At 27.9% G+C, this 22,186-nt stretch overlaps 1 protein-coding gene across 1 annotated transcript in view; it reads right to left on the reverse strand.

Moving 5' to 3' along the window:
- The window catches only part of LOC119606049 (neuronal acetylcholine receptor subunit alpha-7), a 165,366-nt gene that overhangs the window by 35,497 nt on the left and 107,683 nt on the right, over window positions 1-22,186 (reverse strand). The window contains exons 5-6 of the mRNA XM_037959422.1: window positions 9,588-9,663; window positions 8,440-8,634 (exon numbers count right to left, since the gene is read on the reverse strand). Coding sequence (XP_037815350.1) covers window positions 8,440-8,634; window positions 9,588-9,663 — 271 coding nt within the window. The remainder of the gene's footprint in view (window positions 1-8,439; window positions 8,635-9,587; window positions 9,664-22,186) is intronic.

The raw sequence follows: 22,186 nt of genomic DNA on the forward strand, positions 1-22,186 counted from the left end.
AACTATCGTTTACGATACCTGGAGGCTTGATGCAATCTCTCTCCATCTGACTAGTGTATTACGAGAACTGTTCCGTGGAGAAGTATAAGAAGATTTGAGATCATGAAAAAACAAATAGATCCCATAATGACTTTGCTCTCTACAAAAAAGTAACACTTGAATATTAAAACTCAAGATGTTATTAAACTGAGAGTATTCGTCGCTTAGAGCAGATTTTTCTGGGCAATTTTACTTACAAAAGTTTTGATTTTGTATGGGGGAGAAGAATACAGAAATATCATTTCTCTCTTATAGAAAATTAAAAACTTATGGAAGTAAAATTTGCCGAATGTAAATCAACGCTTCTATTTACTGTCTAAAGCAGCGAAAGGCAGAGAGTAAAAAAAATGCTCTCTGATTGGTTCGATACGTACGAGTGAAGGGAAGAGTACAAGAGAGCTCATTGTATTTCACTGGTCTTAACTTCGTTAGTTTTATTCGACAATAAAACTAAGATATCTTAAAATATCATTTAAACTAATGCTACTACTCTATTTAAATCTCTTAAAATTATTTAATCTGACCTCTTTAAAGATTATGCTCTAGTTTATGCTTGATAACTATTCTACGAAAAAAATATAACTGTAAATATTAAAGAAATACTAAATATTCGTACAAGAAATAAATTTTTAATTTACTTTTCTTAATTTCAATGACAGACCAACAGCCATGGTTTCTATGTACTGTTTTTCATTTGTTTTTCATTTTTTAGTTGTTGTTCATTCATACAAATCCTATTTAAACTCTCTATCTCTTACAAATTTGTCATAGTGTCCTTTGTTTTTTTTTCTCCGCTTTCTGCCAGAGTAAGATAGAGTGAAGAAGAAAAAAAAAACTTTCTTTCATTTTTAAATAAACTTCTTCGTTAAAGGTTAATGTGCATAAATGTCCTTCTTCTTCTTCTTTTTGTACGTCTTGTGAAGACTGACTTCTCTCTGATACGGACAGATAGAGTTTTATTATTATTATTTTTTTTTTTAATTTTTGTCATTGCGTTTTTCCAACCAAACCATGTCTTAAAAGATAAATAAGCGTAATAATTTTCAATATTTACTTAAACTTAAACTGTAGTATTTGTATATGTTTGTGTCAGTATGAGTGAGTGAGTGTGTGTGTGACCATTTAAAGCAACTCGAATAACAGAGCAGTGTTGCAGTTCAGTTCTGCTCTTTTATTTCCGTTCCACATTTTGTGTGTGTGTGTGTGTGAAAGTCTTTCCTTGATGCTCTTTGGTTGTATGCTTAACTCTGTATATCTTTGGTTTAGTTTTAATGATTGTTGCTGTTGCTGGCGTGGTTGCATAGTTGCTTCGTTGGATATTTGTCTGGGTCAAGGTTGTGCTGTTGGTTGATGATGATACTCATGATGCCTAGATACTTCCATTTCTCCTCACCACTCACAGCAGTATAAATGTTTGTATTGCTGTTCTGTTTCTGTTTTTCCATTTCTACTGTTTGGTTGATGGTCGTCGTCGTCAGTGAAAGTACTGTTTTTTTGTGTTGTGTTTCTGCTTTTTTAATATTTTTTCATTATTTATTTCTCAGTTTTGTGTCATTGCTTGTTTCCTTGTTGAAAACTCTGTGTGTGTTTCTGTATCTAAATATTGTGTGTAAAAAATATGAAATCAGGGTTGCAAGTGTAAGGACATTATTGTTGATTTTGCAAGTACTTTTTTAGAAATTTGGTTAGGCTTGATTATTTATTGGATATAATAGACTAGTCAATAGACAATTCCATATACTGGACAATAGGCTAGTCTGTAGACTAGTCCATAAACTAGTCAATAGTCTAGTCCCTAGACCATACCACAGACTGGATAATAGACTAGTCCATAGAATAGATATTACTATAGTCTAGCCTATAGAACAGTGTACTTACTAATTCATATAGTCCATATGATAGATCATAGAATAACCTAGTGTCTATAAAATAATTCAAAAACTAATCGAAAGACTAATTAATAGACTTTTTTATTGACTGGACAATGGAATAGTCGATAGATTAAACAATAGATTAGTTAATAGACTAGTTCATAGATAAGCCTAGAGACTACTCCATAAGATAGATCATAGAATAACCTAGTGTCCATAAAATAATTCAAAACTAATCGAAAGACTAGTTAATAGACTATTCTATAGACTGGACAACGGACTAGTCCATAGATTAATTAATAGACTAGTTCATAGCTAAGCCTAGAGTCTACTCTATAGAATAGTACAAAGTCCAATACATATACTATTCCTTAGATAAGGCAATAGACTAGTCCATATCCTGGTCCATAGATTAGTTCATGGACTAATCCATAGAATACTTAGTTTATAGACTAGTCAATAGATTACTCTATAAATTAATCGAAAAGCATCAATATAATATTGAACAGACTTGTCTATAATCTAGTCATTGATCAATAAATGGATCAGTAGTCCCTAGACTATTTAGTAGACTATTCCATATACTTGAAAATTTACCATAATCCATAAATTGGGCTATAGATTAGTCCATAGTACAACCACATGTTAGCCAATACATAGAATAGTCAATAGACTAGTAATAGACTAAACAATAGTGAAGTCAATAGACTAGTCCATAAACTAGACAATAGATTAGTCTCTAGACTATACCGTAGACTGGACAATAGACTAGTACACAGTCCAAAACATGGACTATTTCATAGACCAGCCAGTAGGCTAACTAAAGACTAGTCTATAGAAGAATTCATGGACTTATCTATAAAACAGTCCATATACCAATTCAAAGACTAGACTACCCAATAGACTAGTCCATAAACTAGTCGAGAGACTAGTCCATATAATAACCCATATACTAGTCAATAGAATGGTCCAAAGAAGAGCCCATAAAATAGTAACATGGATTAATCCGTAAACTAATCAAAATATTACTTAATAGTCCATAGGTTACTCCATAGACTAGTCAAAAGCCATGTCAACAGTCTAGTCATTAGATTAGTATGTAGATACAAATAGGTGTGCCCATGGAGTGACCATAAATTTTACAAAGACTAGTCAATAGAATTATCAATAGCCACATAGACTAATCAATAGACTTATTTATTTATCGATCAATGCTTAGAAAAGCCACAAAGTAATTTTGAAAAATGTTAGGGTCCGAATATCGCTATACTAGGTACTAAACATTGTCGTAATATTACAATAGTAACTTCTGCTGTGATATCTGATATCACGTCTAAAATATCTGGGAAGAAATTTGGAACCTTTTTTACCCTTTTAATAAAAATGAATGGTACATTTTCGGTAAATGTCCTTTTCACAACAACCCTGATGAAAATATTAAAGTGTGTGAGAATGCATATGTTTGTATGTATGTCTATATGTATTTGTGTTGTATTCTCGATTTCTGTTTTTGTTGTTTTTGATGTTGATTGAAAATAATGGTCTTTTTGTTTTTTATAGTAGTTGTTGTTATTTCAATTATACGTTTTTGTGGCTAAGGAAGTTGGTTGGTTAGTGGTGGTTCGAGTAGTAGTAGAAGTTGTTGATTCGTTAATAAATTCAGTAGTTTCACAGAAAGTATGTATCTCTTAAAATTCTATTACTGGCTGACTTTAATTATGCGAGTAACGTTGGGTTGATTACTTAACATATCACAGGTAATCTAAGATAAAGTCATTTATTACTTTATTGAAAATTTTTGTTTATATTATTGTAATTTCTAACATATTTATTTACATTTTACTTTAGAAAGTTTTTATTTTATCCAAATCTATTGTTTTGACAGACAACTATTGTTTTTTTTTTTTTTTTTTTTTTTTTGAAATGGGTCTGCTATATAAATAGTATTATTGGGTTTTCATCTGCTGCAATAATAACTCTACTATAACTAGTATAAACTAAATTGGTATATGAGCATTGATATTAACTACAGGTCATTTCCCATTTGATTTTACTTTAAGAAAGGTTACTTTCTAATTAAATTCTAAACAAACATTTATGTATGAACTTTTAAATTAATTTGTTCTGAATTATTTAACTTTATATGTATTTGTGTATTTAAGTGCAAATTATTAAAAAGTTTGTTATTTAAGCTGTATTAGAGTTATAAATAATAACAATAAAAAAACAAATTATATTAAAAACTAAATTGAAGGATAAGGATTTAAGGATATAAAATATTTACCTTTGAATTTAAAATGGAAATTTTAAAATAAAGAACGTTACTGACATGACACTTGATGACATATTCCCTTTAAAAGAATTTGTCATTTTATAGGTTTGGTACCATTGCCACCTTTCTGTTTTTTTCACAACTATCTGGCAGTTTCAATTAAAGATTGTTTATGTTTTATGGGATAGGATTCTCATATACATATACCTGTGGTCATAAGCATTAATGGCCGAAGTCGAAAATATACTTTGGGAATAATCCCTTTTTATAAAAAATAAAAAAAAATGTATATGTATATTTCATAAAAACACCGAGATTACTTAATATATTTTATTAGGTTAACTTAGACATTTATGGATTGTGACCACAGATGTATTTGCTACTTATAGATATTTTGTAAGTGTTCAAACTAAGAACTAATATTGAACCATTCGATGGATAAATAAGGAACTAAATTTGAAGCTAGCTAATAAATTATATATTTCCCCTTTTATGGTTTAAGTAAAAGGAATTACATATAGAGATTAATACAAGGTTGGGGTATAACTAACTAGATAATTTGCTGAAGCGTCTGTCATCAGTTGACTTTCACCACGTTTAGAATCAGAAGGAGAAGAAATGTTTAAGGTCTCTTAGTTTTAGCTGAATTTGAGCAATGAGTGCGGTCGATATTTGTCAATTGGACTTGAAACTTCAGAAATTTCTACAAAAATACATATGCAAATATGTATATAGCGATACGAAACCACATGACATAGACAGAGGGAAAACGGGTAGGAAAATACCGAAATTGATACAATCCGTTGTCAAAAGTGAGTTTTCCACGTTTGTTAACATTTAGACAACGGATGTGTATAAAATTTAAATAACACACAGTTATCATTTTAGCAACCACCGTTGTAATTTTAACAACGCATCGTTGTCACTGCAACAACACATTATTGTCAGTTCGATTACGCTTTGTGTCATTTCGGCAATGCATCGTTGTGATTCTGACATCGAGTCGTTGTCATTTCGACAACGCCACGTTCTGTGTGACAACATAGCGTTGTCATTTTGGTAAAACATTATTCTTTTTTTTGTTGATTTGAGAACGTTGTGTATTTTATACATTTTTGTTGTTGGTTTGACAACTATCCGTACATAATTTGACAACGGATGTTATTGCAAATTTGGTGTGAATTTGGTACCAGGGGTGAATAATTTACGTCATTGTTGTTAAAATATATTTACGGAGCAATTATGCCATTTTCTAGAACCTAGGAATTGTGCATTGTTCCTACGACCAGCATTTAAGATCGTAGGATTATGAATGTTTAAGTTCTTCAACATTGCAAAGAATTAATCGGCGGATAGCAGCTAATGGCTAATTAATCCCTACAAGTGATCGAAAATTAACTTTAAAAAGGTCAAAACCTCCCCCTTTATTTGCAAATATCTCTAGTATAAATGTAGTAGAAGTAACAAACAGTAACTGCTAAACGGACTCCCTGAAAATTCAAGAAAATATATTCGACGAAATCCTCCGCAATATGAAATTATTTTATGATATAATTTTTAGTTTTTCTAGAGACCTACCTGGAAATTTTAATAGATTTAAGAAACGAAACTCTTCAAATGTTGTTGACACAAATTTTACACCGATAAAAAATTGCTTAACATTTAACATTTTAAAGCAAAATTACCCAGCAAAAACTTTCACTAATAAGTAATGGAAAAAAGGGCTTAATTAGTTTTTACCCGTTTGATGATATTAGTGCAGTCACGTCATGAAACATAACAGAATGGTGGGAATAAATGATATAATTAAAAACTATTTACATGTAAGCAGTCTAACAGTTTAATGTAATTTGAAGTCTTTAATATACTAACCATTGTTATGTAATAACTGAAATAACTACTTACATGCAAGCAGTGTAAGAGTTTAATGTAATTTGAAGTCTTTACTATTATAACCATTGTTATGTAATCGCTGAAATAACTACTTACATGTAAACAGTGTAAGAGTTTAAGGTAATTTGAAGTCTTTGCTAGTGGAAATGGTCAAGAATGAAATCTGTTTTATTACAGTATTAAACTTTCTATACCCGCACACGGTCTATTCACTAAACTAAAACTTGATATTTTTTCAATATCGCTCATAATTAGTTATCTAAAATGTCGGTCCTACATATCAATCAGAGTATAAAAGTTACTATTTTGCCACTGATATAGGAGGTTTAAAAACACTTAATTATTAGATTAAAATCCAGCCATTACTTAACTGTCACTACAGACACTATGTAGTGATTAGTTACCAAGTTTTTACTGGGTAGTTAAAGATTATTATAAAAAAACATGCATAAATTAATAACAAATTATATATTACTTTAAACATAATTTAATTTTTCATTAAGTTTTTAATCAAATCAAGTTAAATTTTGATTAAAATATTTTAAATTCATTAAGATTATTAGAAAAAATTACAAAAAATATTAAATAATTAATTAGACTTTAACTAATTTAGTTACCGGAACCGATTATACGATTAAAGCCAAACGAACATATTCAATTGGCTCAGTTTTAGCAACTAAATTATTTTAAAATTTTAATTTTTAAAATTATTTAAATATTTAGCCCAAAAACAAATTTTATTGGCTTAAATGCTGTATCCATTAATTTGACACATTCGTTTTGCCTTTTAGTGCATTACGTTAGTTATTAAACGTTACTGATGATTGTTTTAACATCAGTTGGTGCCCAATTTATTTGGGCCCTTTTCTTTTTGTTGTCTTGCGTACTGATGTTTACACTACTACAAATCCTGGAGAAGACGCGTGAGATTAAGTCAACAACATTTTCAAAGCTTTGTAATGAATACGTTGGTTTTTGGAACGGAAGAAGAACCTCCTTTGTTGACTTCTTATGCTTAAAAGTTATGTTTACATGTTTTAAATATTTAAGGAAATAAACTTTAGGGCAACATTTATCAAAGGTTTATAAAACTGAATTTATATGAAAATTTGCTTTATAAACCTTTGATAAAAGTTTATGAATAATAAACCTAAAGGTTTAAGTTTTGTAATAGAGAAAATTTACTTTTATATTTAAAGATTGTGTGGTTTATTTCATTAAATATTTGTTTAATATGAACACAACTTTTACAATTTAGTATTAAGCTATAAACACTTAAGCAAAAGAGTTATATTATGAGAGAGTAAACGTAGCGTAGAGAGTATTTTGTTGAAGTAAATGAAAAGCATTAAGAAGAACACGAACTAGTATTAGTTATAGAACGAATAGAAAGACAAAAGTAAATCTATTAAGATTTGGTAGTGGGGCCCGTTTTCTTGTCACAACCATTTGTCAAAATATTTAGTGCCAGAAATTAAAATGTTTACAACAATAATCAAAAAAAGTAAAAAAAAATTCTGTGTAAATGAAACAATATCCCAAAAAAATAAATTTGTTTTACTTAAAATTTCTGTAAAAAAAGAAAACAATTTCATAACATCCTGTCATAAAGCAAATGAAAAAAAAAACATTTTTTCCTAAACACCCTGTTAATAAATAATGAAACTTAACTTAAACAAATCACCCTGTCTTTAGAATTGAATTAGTTTTTTTTTTATTAAACTTAACTTAAAAATAAAATTCTAAATAGTTTTGCTAATAATACATTTTAAAAAGTATAAAATTAATTTAAATTTAATTAAAGTATAAAAAAAATATTGCATTTATTTTAGAGGTTGTGTCACACTTTGTTCAGAATTGCAACTGAAGCGCAACAAGTGTGATCATATTGGTTTAGTTGGTGAGAATGTTGAGGTTTTTTTCTGAAACCAGCAATTGGACAATATTTATTATATATTGAGCTTTAAGTCTAAATAGGTTTTGTTAAATCTAAAAAATACTTTTAACACTGCTTCATTTAGTTTCAATTTAGAAAATCTATTTGCTTTAATATTTATTAATTGGAATTTTCGTTAAGAAAGGAATTGTTTGTAGTTTTTAATATGATTTTATTATTTTAAGGAAGTTCTTCATTTTATAAATGTTTACTTTTTGTTTTTTTTTCTCAGTGTATTTAGGTATAATTGTTGGGTGTAAGTGAGTTTTTCATTAACTTTCTAAAGAGTTTGTTTTAAACTTAATTTGCTTTATAAATGTAGTATAGTTTTTAGAATATACTTTCTTTTAAAGTTTATTCCATAGTTTAGTACTTTTGTTTATATATTTATATGTTTTTTATATATCGGTTTTGCTTTGAAAACTTACCCAGCGATAGTTTTTCACCAGAATCTGGTGGCAGTGTAAAACCTAGCAGTGCCATTGAGGCAATCAGTACACAGGGCACAATTAAATTGAAAAAATAATACAAAGTTTTACGTCGTATCAAAATGGCGAATGTTATGTCAATATAAGGTTCTGGGCAGCAATTATAGTAGATTTCATTTCGTTTACCAGGTACACCTACAGTTTTTTATCATTGTGTTTTTTTTCATTCATTAACATTGTGTGTTATTTCAGAGACAGAGAGAGTTTGAGGGTTAGTGAGAGAGAGAGTTTGGGGGGGTAGGACCGGGGGTTTTTCAATTGTTCATTTTTTTTTTTCAAAATTTTTACCATAACGTTTGGTTTTGTAGTTGTTGTTGTTGATTTTTTGGTTGGAAGTATGAAGGGGGGAGAGGAAAAGAAAAAGGAAATTTATTTGTTTTGTTGTTTAATTTTTTTATATATAAAAAAGAGAGAATTATTTTTAATATTAATAATTATAATAACAAATTTTTTAATAGAAAATAGAAATATTAGGAAATTATTTAATAGTTTTAGTTAAAAGAAAAAAAGAAATTTGAAAGTAAATAGTTGTAAGTGTTACTTAATTGCAAGGCCAAGTTTAGAAGTTTTAGCAACATCTATAGTTCTGGCAACATGTTGCAAAAGTAAAAACATGTGTTAATATAAAATAGCTAATGGTAAAATAAGATTTTTTTGCTAATTTTTGAATTTTTTAGCAACATGTTGCAAAAAGTTTGATTAATGTTGCCAGAAACATGTTGCAAAAATATAATAAACAATTAAAATTTTATATAATGTAGTTGGTAGCAAATTTAGGTTTACATATAAAGGTTTTTAAATTTTGTTGCAGCAACATGTTAAAAATATTTATAATACCTTATTTTCAATGGCGACATGTTGCTTAATATTTCAATAATTTTTCAACTAATACAAAAGAACATTATTTTTTGTCTCACCGCGTTAAGAAATTATATTAATAATTTTAAAGAAACTCTTGCAACATAGAACTTAATGTTCAGCAACAAATCTTAAATATTTCAAGAATTATATAACTTGGCCTTGCAACATTACACACTCTTTAAACACATTAACATTGTATTTTAATAAAACACACAATTTCAACATACCCAACAGATCCCATTCACCATTGGTAATAAAACTTGAAATATCACCACCAGCCTCATCTTGCAATTGTAAATCCAGCTGAAATGGAAAAAAGCAAAAAAAGAAAATTGTCAATATTTATTTAAACTTTTGCTTAACTAACTAACACAACAAGTAAAATAGGAAAAAATCTTAAATGTTAATTCTTTTGCTCATTTTCTTTAATTATTTTAAATATTTGCTTTTGAAAAGCAACAGCAAGAACAGCATAACTTTTTCCTTATAGTATGCTATAGTATTTTACATGTAAATATTTTTTTTCAGTTTATTTTATTTGATTTAACTTTTTATACTCTTGTACTATTGGCTGTAGTAGTACGTATCATGTTCCTTGACAACTTCTTTTTTTATTTGGCATGAAAGCAAACGGTTCTTTTTTTAATTTAACAACTTTATTAAGAAATCTTTTCACATTGTCATAGATATTCGTTGGTATTTTCTTTTCTCGTTTCCTTGTTTTCAGTTGGAATATATAAATTAATTAAAATTAATAAATCGTGAGTTGAAAAAAAGTAGAAGCTCATGTTTTCGTTTACTGAAATAATAATCTAGCAGTAGTAATTTGTAATTTTGCTTTATTTTTTGTTTATTTTGTTGTTGCAAAGAAAAATTGTTACAAGAGATTATGATTTTTTATTATAACATGACAAGTATTATTAGTATTCAAGACACATGTTGCTGTCTTATTTTAATATTTATTTTAGAGAAGAAAAATAAGAATAATCTTAATACGTAGAATTAATTTTAAGTTTAGGTAAAGGAACAACAAAATGTAGTCAAGAATCGAAGACATTAACTAACTAACTAACTAACTAACTAACTAACTAACTAACTAACTAACTAACTAACTAACTAACTAACTAACTAACTAACTAACTAACTAACTACTAACTAACTAACTAACTAACTAACTAACTAACTAACTAACTAACTAACTACTAACTAACTAACTAACTAACTAACTAACTAACTAACTACTAACTAACTAACTAACTAACTAACTAACTAACTAACTAACTAACTAACTAACTAACTAACTAACTAACTAACTACTAACTAACTAACTAACTACTAACTAACTAACTAACTAACTACTAACTACTAACTAACTAACTAACTAACTAACTAACTAACTAACTAACTAACTAACTAACTACTAACTAACTAACTAACTAACTAACTAACTAACTACTAACTAACTAACTAACTAACTAACTAACTAACTAACTAACTAACTAACTAACTAACTAACTAACTAACTAACTAACTAACTAACTAACTAACTAACTAACTAACTAACTAACTAACTAACTAACTAACTAACTAACTACTAACTAACTAACTAACTAACTAACTAACTAACTAACTACTAACTAACTAACTAACTAACTAACTAACTAACTAACTAACTAACTAACTAACTAACTAACTAACTAACTAACTAACTAACTAACTAACTAACTAACTAACTAACTAACTAACTAACTAACTAACTAACTACTAACTAACTAACTAACTAACTAACTAACTAACTAACTAACTAACTAACTAACTAACTAACTAACTAACTAACTAACTAACTAACTAACTAACTAACTAACTAACTAACTAACTAACTAACTAACTAACTAACTAACTAACTAACTAACTAACTAACTAACTAACTAACTAACTAACTAACTAACTAACTAACTAACTACTAACTAACTAACTAACTAACTAACTAACTAACTATAACTAACTAACTAACTAACTAACTAACTAACTAACTAACTAACTAACTAACTAACTAACTAACTAACTAACTAACTAACTAACTAACTAACAACTAACTAACTACCTAACTAACTAACTAACTACTAACTAACTAACTAACTAACTAACTAACTAACTAATTTTCTATGAAAATAACCTTTAACTGTATCTACCAATGCAATTACACTCTAAAAAAAATTTTGCGACATCGGTGAACCGGTGAAAGATTTTGCTATTTACGTTACTATCGTAACTCAGACATGTGACCATAACGTTTTTTATCTCTTTTTTGCGATTAAGACAAAACGTCGAATATCAAAATCTGTTTGAAACTAAAAAATTGTGATTTTTTAAATTTAAAAGTTCAAAAATAAGGTCCATATTCGTAACAATTTATCAAAGGTTAGACAAATTTTCATACAAAATGTGTTATAAACCTTTGATAAATTGTTATGTATAAGGCAGTAACTCTGTGTAATTTAAAGTATACAAAAAGTTTATATTTCATTCTAAAATTCATAAACTGTCTTTTTAAGTTTGATGTAAGTTTTTTATGTACTTTATGTGACTGAAACACTGAAAAAATATGAAATACATTATAAAGAAAACAAAAATTCAAAATTGTTTTGAATTAAACTAATATAAACAAAACTTGAGCAATATAACTATATGTTTCAGACTATGAAATAAAGGGTTAAAACTTATCTCACTAGCCACGCTCTACTATCTCTTGTTATATCTACTCTAATACTTAATTAATTTTTTTTTGAAAACAATATGCAAAGAAATTCAACATCCCATGTATCAGGTTATATGCAAAAGAAAACCTTCTTCACATTATTCATTTTGTTAAGAAAATAATACTTAAGTAAGCAACGGCAAAAAGTAAAACATTGAATAAAATAAACAAAAATATAAAAAATAATAATAAATAAATTGTTGTATAAAATTCTTAAAGAAGTCTATAAATATAAATAAAAGTAAAAAACAGAAGAAAATAATACATACGTAATATGTAAAGTACATACATACATATGTATGTATTTATATTATACATATGAGTGTAGGTGTAATTCATATACCCAGTAATACATGGGAACTGTTAGCAGACTAGTTACTTGGCTAGTTAAAGAGCTAATTAGTCAAATTAGAAAAGATCTTTTCAGTCATCTTAGTCAGTAACTTATATCAAAATTAGTTAGTATGGAAAAGGGAACATTGCTAAACAAAAATTTACCGGGTTGTCTGAGAAAACTTTATAAATATTTTCTTATATATTTTAGACAACATATGCGTGTGTTTTGCTAAATAAAATTAAAGACTTTTAATATTGGATTACAATATGTGTTAGAGTATTTTATTTTCCCAAGTATTTTAAGACTTATAAAGGATTTTTTACTTATTGCTAATGTAATAGACATGAAATATTTGCGACTATTAAAATACTCGTTTAACGGCCTTGAAGTTGAATTATGTAGCTTTTAAGACAACTGCTAATAAAGCCTTTTAAACCTTTTAAATTTTAAGCTCTTAAGTTCAAACCACAAATTTTTTAACATTTATAGCACTTATCTTCAAAGCTTTTACTTTCAAAATTAATAAACTTTCAATTTTTGAAGTTTAAACCGTTAATCATCTCATACTTAAATATAAAAGCTTTTACTAACTAAAACAACTTTTCGTAGTTTTTATGAATTTTAAAAATTTGATTAGAGCTTAATTTAACGGCCTTATATGTTAAATTATGCAGCTTTCAAGCGAATTGCTTCAAAAGCTTTCTATTAATGACGAGTTCTCAGTACCTTTACCATATAAAAACCCTGTTGTTAACTGTTTTCATCATTAACATACGTTTTTGAATAAGGCTGCAAAGCTTTAATTCTCTATCAAAGCTTTTATTTTTAAATTTTAGGGTATTATATACCAAGCTTCTTCAAAGCTTTTTCTTTTAAAAGTAATTTCCTAACCTATAAGGTTTTTTTAAACTTCAATCTTTATCATTTGCAGCGTTAAGCTTTCTTTTAAAATGTTAAATTTTAACCAAAAACATCTATTAAAAACTTTATCCTTTCGAGTCTCAGTTTTACATTTAAATAATTAAAAAAACTTTTAAACGTTATAAAGCTTTAAAATAATCCATTAATAACTTTATGATTTTAAACTATAATGTTCTAATAAAAAGCTTTTAAATTTTAAGTTTTTCTTTTAAGCACTCTAAAAGCTTTAACTTTCAAAACGTATTCTTTAAAGCTTTAACTTTTAAAGTTTAACTTTCAAAGAATTAAACATATCTAATATTCCAAAGCTTTCAACTTTAAATCTATATTTTAATGCACTAACTTTTTAAGCTTTAACATGTTAATTTTCAATATTTTAAAGCTTTTTAAAACCCTAATTCCCAAATTTTAATCATTTAAAGCTTATATTTAAAACAATAACTATCAAATATTCAACCATAAACTTTAAAAGCTTTGAATTTTAAATATATCATATAATGCTCTATATTTAAAAGCTTTGGTCTATAAGTATTAAACTTTTAAAGCTTTCATCATTATATTTAAATTCGTTCTAGTTCTATAATCTTTTGTGACTTTTAAAGCTCTTACTTGTTAAACTTAAAATTCTTAAAACTGGAAATATGTAAAATCTCGGAGTTAAACGAGTTTGTAAAAAAATTTATCTATTCTAACGAGTTAGTGGTGTTTTCTTTCAGGTCTATATATTTTCATCCAACCATGACATATTAAATAAAGTCTGGCAAGAGTTTTTTGTTTTTTTTTTTTTTTGTTGTATTCTTTAGACAGTTTGTCAAATTATGTTAATGTTTACATTTGAATTGTGTCTTATAATAAATGTGCGTATGTAAAGTAATGGGATTTTTCTGTTACTTGCACAAGGACTTGTAAGGTGAAATGTGTCAATACAGTTAACCAATGAACAATGCTGCCAAAAACTTTTTAAAGATTTCAGGATACTGGCAAAAAGTCGCAATATACATATGAATACTCCTTTATTATAGTGGTGTATAAAAATAATTTAATTAATACCAAATTAAATAACAATAAACTTTCTATTAAAGGGATTATTTAAACACGTGCTAAAAGTTTCCCTGGATTTAGTTTCATTTGATTTTATGTAATTGCAAATAAAAGTTTTATTGTTTTTCTTACTTTTGCTGGGTTATTAGTTTTTTATTTTAATTTGTTTGTTACAGCTGAGGAGTGGTTACAATGTCAAAGTAAAGTGTTCGAAATTGATTATTGATATGTATTTGGGGATAATGTTTGAAAAGTGTTTAATTTGACATGACTCTATGGATGTGTGTGTATACATAATACAAAAATAAGTTAAATAAACATAACCATTAAGAAGCATTGGAAGAAAAAGTTAATAAAAAATTAAATAAAATTTAAATAAACGCCTAATAATAGACTTTAGTTAAATAAACCTAAAACCACTTTAAAATTGGCAATATATTTATATAAAATTAAAACATATTCTTTCATTATAAATCAGCTTAAAATTTCGTTGCACAAAATAGTTGTTTTTTTAAAACACCACCTCAAAGTATACTTTATTAAAAAATATTTTTTTTAATTTTAATTAGCCTATTGCCAGATTTAATTATGCATAATGTTATAAAAACATGTTTTTTTTAGATTTCCTCTTTTGTTAAATTTCTCTTAAGCTTCAGAGTGGCCAAAATTATGCTTTTACTTTCACATATTTTTATAACCTAGAAAAATTATAGCATACTTTTTGTTTCTACTACTACTTTTACCTAGTATATGTTGTTACTTGCCGAAGAGTATGCTTTAAATAGTACATATGTATACAAATTTTATAAACTCACTAACTAAATAATGTATATTTTTTATATTTTCCCTTTTACTCTAACTTATATACGTATAAATTTCATTCTGGGGGCCACTGCAGATCATTTTTCTCTATTAATTTAAACAAAGAGTTTTACCTCATGATTTTATCAGTGTAATGTGTTTTGTCCCTGTGTATATATGAGTGGCCTTGTTCTTTTTTCGTTTTTCGAAGCATAGAAATATAAAATATTAAAATTCAAATTAAACTTTACAAGAGTAACGCGCTTCTTTGTTTTAAAAGAAATTGTAATTTTCGGCGGTATGTGGCCATTATTTGGCGAAAGGTAAAGTTTCGGCCCATAAATATGCAGCAGTTTTTAGTGCAGCAATATAAATATTCGTTTGGGTTTAAAATTTATTTAAATGCATAAATAATTTTTGTAGTTGATGTAAATTAATGTAATAAATATTTTAAAGAAACTGATTAATTAACTAACTAGTATGTAGTTATTTAGTTAGTTAGTTAGTTAGTTAATTAGTTAGTTAATTAGTTAGTTAGTTAGTTAGTTATTTAGTTGGTTAGTTAGTTAGTTAGTTAGTTAGTTAGTTAGTTTAGTTCGTTCTTTTAGTTAGTTAGTTCGTTTCGTTGTTTGTTCGTTCGTTCGTTCGTTAGTTCGTTCGTTAGTTAGTTCTTTAGTTAGTTCGTTCGTTCGTTTCGTTCGTTCGTTAGTTCGTTCGTTCGTTTCGTTCGTGTTAGTTAGTTTCGTTCGTTAGTTCGTTTCGTTCGTTCTTTCTTGTTTCTTCGTTCGTTTCGTTCGTTCGTTCGTTCGTTTCGTTCGTTCGTTCGTTCGTTTCGTTCGTTCGTTCGTTCGTTCGTTCGTTCGTTTTCGTTTTCGTTGTTCGTTCGTTCGTTCGTTCGTTCGTTCGTTCGTTCGTTCGTTCGTTTTCGTTCGTTTTCGTTCAGTTCGTTCGTTCGTTTCGTTTCGTTCGTTCGTTTTCGTTTCGTTCGTTCGTTCGTTCGTTCGTTCGTTCGTTTCGTTCGTTCGTTCGTTCGTTCTCTTCGTTCGTCGTTCGTTCGTTCGTTTCGTTCTTCGTTCTTCGTTACGTTAGTTCGTTCGTTTCGTTCGTTCTTTTCGTTCGTTCGTTTCTTCTTCGTTCGTTTCGTTCGTTCGTTCGTTCTTTCGTTCTTTCGTTCGTTGTTCGTTCTTTCGTTCCGTTTCTTTCTTCGTTCGTTCGTTCGTTCGTTCGTTGTTCTTTCGTTAGTTTGTTTCTTTCGTTCGTTCGTTCGTTAGTTAGTTAGTTAGTTAGTTAGTTAGTTAGTTAGTTAGTAGTTAGTTAGTTAGTAGTTAGTTAGTTAGTTAGTTAGTTAGTTAGTTAGTTAGTCTAGTCTATAGTCTAGTCTATAGTCTATAGTCTAGCTCTACAGTCTAGTCTATAGTCTAGTCCATAGTCTAGTCTATAGTCTAGTCTATAGTCCAGTCTATAGTCTAGTCTATAGTCTAGTCTATAGCCTAGTCTATAGTCTAGTCTATAGTATAGTCTATAGCCTAGTCTATAGTCTAGTCTATAGTATAGTCTATAGCCTAGTCTATAGTCTAGTCTATAGTCTAGTCTATAGTCTAGTCTATAGTCTAGTCTATAGTCTAGTCTATAGTCTAGTCTAGTCTAGTCTAGTCTAGTCTATAGTCTAGTCTATAGTCTAGTCTATAGTCTAGTCTATAATCTAGTCTATAGTCTAGTCTATAGTCTAGTCCATAGTCTAGTCTATAGTCTAGTCTATAGTCTAGTCCATAGTCTAGTCTATAGTCTAGTCTAGTCTATAGCCTAGTCTATAGTCTACTCTATAGTCTAGTTTATAGTCTAGTCTATAGCCTAGTCTATAGTCTGTATTGAAGCTAAATTACATTTCTGTTATTAAATTCCCTGGAAAAAAGAAACCCTCGTTGTGAAGTTAAGTCCCCTCTTGTAAAGGACTGTTTCATAAAATAGAAAATTCCCAGTTAGTAATTAATGTAAACTTGCTTCTATTTGGTTTTGTTCCTTGACTTTTCTTTTAAATTTTTTTTATTATATTTTACTCTATACATAATTAAAACTCATTTTATTTGCTAAAAAAGTAAAGAAGAAAAAAAGAACAGGGTAAAAGAAACCACAACCTTGAGTTGCAATGTAAAAAGTAAAAGAAATAAAAAAGTGCAACAGAAAAAATAAAACATACTTTTAGGTTTCATTATTTTTCTCTCTCGCTAGAACTCATAAATAATATTAGTTTCTTTATGTATACAAACTTCCTTTTTATAAATTCTTTGTAAAATGTTTCATGTGGTCTGCTGCGGGTGTTGCAAACTAACAGCTATAATTTCTCCCCTAATTTTGTGGTATAATTTATTAAATTTTTCTTAACAACTCTTTAAATATTTGATATCAACAAATATTTTATAATACTATAATTTCTCTCTTTGCTTTTTTAATAACTAAACTAAAGATTGTTTTTTATAAAACAAATTTCTAATTTTGTGTCCATTTCGTTTCATTATTTTTTATATTTTATTTTAATGATGATATTTTTGCTTAGTCTGGCGTAAACAGCAGCTACCAGTCACATATATTTGTTTGTACAACAAATAGCTTTGCAACTTTAAGCCTGCTGTGTTAAGGCAACTGTTTTCCAACAGCTCCTCCCAAGCAGTAATCATGACTATCGATAGCAGCAATTATTTATGTATTTTATAATCTGTAAACTCTACTTGCAATCATGTAATTATTTTCTCGTTTTTATTTTTAATATTTTCCTGTTTTCTTTTTTTGATTTGAAAAGTAATTTGTAATAAATATTTAATACACCAGTTGTCGCAATAATAATTTTGATTACTCAAAGTAATTCTAGTTTAAGGGATTACTGTTATTATTTTGGCAAAATTTATAAGTAATATTGCTTTGAAGTTTATAAATTCTTTTGAAGTTTTGCAAAATAATAAGAAATTTTGTTGCCTTTCTACGCTAAAGAAACTATTGTCAGAAGCTTACGTTTTATTTTTTTTATTAAATTTTATTGATTGACAAAGTAGAAGATGGATTTTTTGTAAGATACACTTTCTTAGCAGTATATTTGAAATTGTCTTCGTAAGACCAATCCCAATTTCCAAAATTAATTTTTTTACAATGTCCAGTACTTGAACTGAACTAGAACTGAACTAGAACTGAACTAGAACTGAACTAGAACTGAACTAGAACTGAACTAGAACTGAACTAGAACTGAACTAGAACTGAACTAGAACTGAACTAGAACTGAACTGAACTGAACTAGAACTGAACTAGAACTGAACTAGAACTGAACTAGAACTGACTAGAACTGAACTAGAACTGAACTAGAACTGAACTAGAACTGAACTAGAACTGAACTAGAACTGAACTAGAACTGAACTAGAACTGAACTAGAACTGAAACTAGAACTGACTAGAACTGAACTAGAACTGAACTAGAACTGAACTAGAACTGAACTAGAACTGAACTAGAACTGAACTAGAACTGAACTAGAACTGAACTAGAACTGAACTAGAACTGAACTAGAACTGAACTAGAACTGAACTAGAACTGAACTAGAACTGAACTAGAACTACTAGAAGAAACTGAACTAGAACTGAACTAGAACTGAACTAGAACTGAACTAGAACTGAACTAGAACTGAACTAGAACTGAACTAGAACTGAACTAGAACTGAACTAGAACTGAACTAGAACTGAACTAGAACTGAACTAGAACTGAACTAGAACTGAACTAGAACTGAACTAGAACTGAACTAGAACTGAACTAGAAACTGAACTAGAACTGAACTAGAACTGAACTAGAACTGACTAGAACTGAACTAGAACTGAACTAGAACTGAACTAGAACTGAACTAGAACTGAACTAGAACTGAACTAGAACTGAACTAGAACTGAACTAGAACTGAACTAGAACTGAACTAGAACTGAACTAGAACTGAACTAGAACTGAACTAGAACTGAACTAGAAGCTGAACTAGAACTGAACTAGAACTGAACTAGAACTGAACTAGAACTGAACTAGAACTGAACTAGAACTGAATAGAACTGAACTAACTGAACTAGAACTGAACTAGAACTGAACTAGAACTGAACTAGAACTGAACTAGAACTGAACTAGAACTGAACTAGAACTGAACTAGAACTGAACTAGAACTGAACTAGAACTGAACTAGAACTGAATTAGAACTGAACTAGAACTGAACTAGAACTAAAATTCATCAAATGATTACATATTTCTATTTGCTTGCAGAATTTTTAATAATAATTTCCCAGTTTAACTAACTTCATCAAAGTTTTCTTTTCTTTCTCATATCCTTTCTCTTCAATTTCTATTGTAAAAACTTTATAAACTTTTCTTGACAATGTCTACACACTGTAAATAGTTTCCTTAACACGATTAGAAACGCTGTTTACCTCTTAATGCTTTTTACAAAAAATTGCACGTTTCCAACAAAAAAAAAGGGAGAAAAAAAAAATAAACTTTTCTCATTATCGTGGTAAAAGTATTAAAAGTAAGAAGTGTGAAAAATAAAATAAAAAAACAAATTAAATGAAATAATAAATACAGCATTCGTTTTAAACAATTTCTCATTATTTGTTGCAGTCCATTAGTTTTGTTTACAGAGTACTAAATGTAAGTACCTTTTCGACAGCAAATAGTATCAATTTAAACTGGAGAACTAAAAACTAAATAAAGAACAAATGACGAATTCCCCAAAATGTTTTCGATAAATTCTAATTGTAAAAAGTATATAAAATAAGTGGATGTTGTTAAAAATACAAAAAGTTTTAGCATTGATTTCATTTGGGAGTTTTTTTTTTAGGAAATGTTAGCAGTGGTTGAACACAATAGTGCAAAGAGAATTTTATTAATACCTAAAATGTAATACATATAAACATATGTATGTATGAATGTCATCAAGAGTTTGAGAGATTGTGTGTAAACACAATTTAAGCTGTGTGTTGTTACACAATTTTTGTTACGAAGAATTTTAAGTTCTTAATGTAAGTATTATCTGTACCGTACTCTACACTAGACTAACATACATATAACAAATAAACTACACTAACACTATTGTAGAAATATATACCTAGAGATTTCAAAACTCTAATACCCTGATAGTTATGCTGCTTTCTAAATTTTGCTGTTACCCTACAACAACTAATAGTCGACATGGTGAATGTGTCGACTACACATTTACTATTAGTCCCAATATCTTGATGTCTTGATGTCTTTATATCATAATGTCTTGATATCTTGGTATCTCTATGTTTTGTTATATTTATATCTTATATGATTGATATCTTGATACATTTTTGTCTTGATATCTTGACGTCTTAATATATAAATATTATGATACCTTCAGAACTTGATATCTTAATATCTTGATATATTGATATCGAGAAATCTTGATAAGTATGTTGATATCGTGATATATTGTTATCTTAATATGTATCTTGATGTCTTGATATTTTGATGTTTGGATATCTTGATATTTTGATATTTTGATATCGTGATATCTTGATATCTTGATATCGTGATATCTTGATATCTTGATATCTTGATGTCTTGATATTTTTATGTCTGGATATCTTGATATCTTTATATCTTGATATCTTTATATCTTGATATATTGATATCTTGATATCTTTATACATTGATATCTGATATCTTTATATCATAATATCTTGATATATTGATGTCTTAACTTAACCTTTTGATATCCTGATGGCTATATAACTTTATATCTTGCAGTCTGATATCTTAGTTAGTTAGCAAATTTGACAATCACTTCGTTTACCTTTGTAGAGTACCATTAACCGTTAGTGGTGTTAGCATTTGAAAGCTTGTTATAGTTTTAATTTTTTTCCTTTTCATTATTGTTGTTTTGTTCTCACTACTTTTAGCTGGGTTTAAGTTGTTTAAGTTTATCGTGGCATACTTTTAGGTGTTATAGTATATTTTTCTGTATTCTTTTGTGTTTTTATTAACCATTGTTGTTATTATTATTTTTTGGTAGATGTTATTTAGCGGTAACGAAAATTTTAAGTACTAATTTTTGTTAAAAAGAGATTTAAGTTATTGTTTATGCTAGGGAGGGAGGGAGGTAGGTTTATTTGTGTGTGTGTGCGGATACACACAAAATATTCTTAATTCTTTAGGGTAAATGATAGTGGAGTTTAGTTTATAAGCTGTTTTGATTTCTAATTTAAACCGTTTTTACGTTTTAGTAAGCAAGGTATGGTTTTGGTTAAGTAATAAGCTTGCTGGTGGGAAAAGATTGAAATAAAAACAAAACTGTCACCTAAACAAGTTTAGCAATTTTTAAATCACTGTTTTCTAATATCTTAAGCTCATTAAAAATTAGTTAATAGAGTGTTAATATTTGTAATTTGTGAAAAAGTCATAAATTTTTAAGTTAATAAAACAAACACAAATAAATTATAATTAGCATAGACTTTCTAATACATAAATTTAATGGTCCCTAAAAGTATGCTAATTATTTTAAATTGCCTTTTATTTATGCTTCAATTTATTAAGTGGGAAATAATAAAAAAATTTATTATACTCTACAAAGTCACAAATTAAGGCAATTGATTGTATGTAGGTTTCTAGATTACTTAATAACTAGCTTTACTCTTAGGAAACCTTTTCCTATATTTTAAACTTATTTCAGGTTCATTCTAGTTTATTTTTAAAACAATGTTAGAAAAAAAAACTGCCCCATAATTCTTAAAACAAACAAAAAAATGAAAATGCCTTTCATGTAATAATTCACATAAAACAAACATAAATTCTGCAGTTTGCAGTATGAAAAGCGACATTTTAAAGGAAAACAGCAGCAGCAGTGGTAGTAACAGCCAAAAAAGATATAAATGTTGATTATTTTATGAATGTTTTCATTTCGTTTCATTTATTGTTGTTTGTTTTTTTAAGTCATC

Source organism: Lucilia sericata, unplaced genomic scaffold (genome assembly GCF_015586225.1).
Source record: "Lucilia sericata isolate MDLA Ls3-8-SP2 unplaced genomic scaffold, ASM1558622v1 Contig000548F_arrow, whole genome shotgun sequence".
Classification (NCBI taxonomy): domain Eukaryota; kingdom Metazoa; phylum Arthropoda; class Insecta; order Diptera; family Calliphoridae; genus Lucilia; species Lucilia sericata.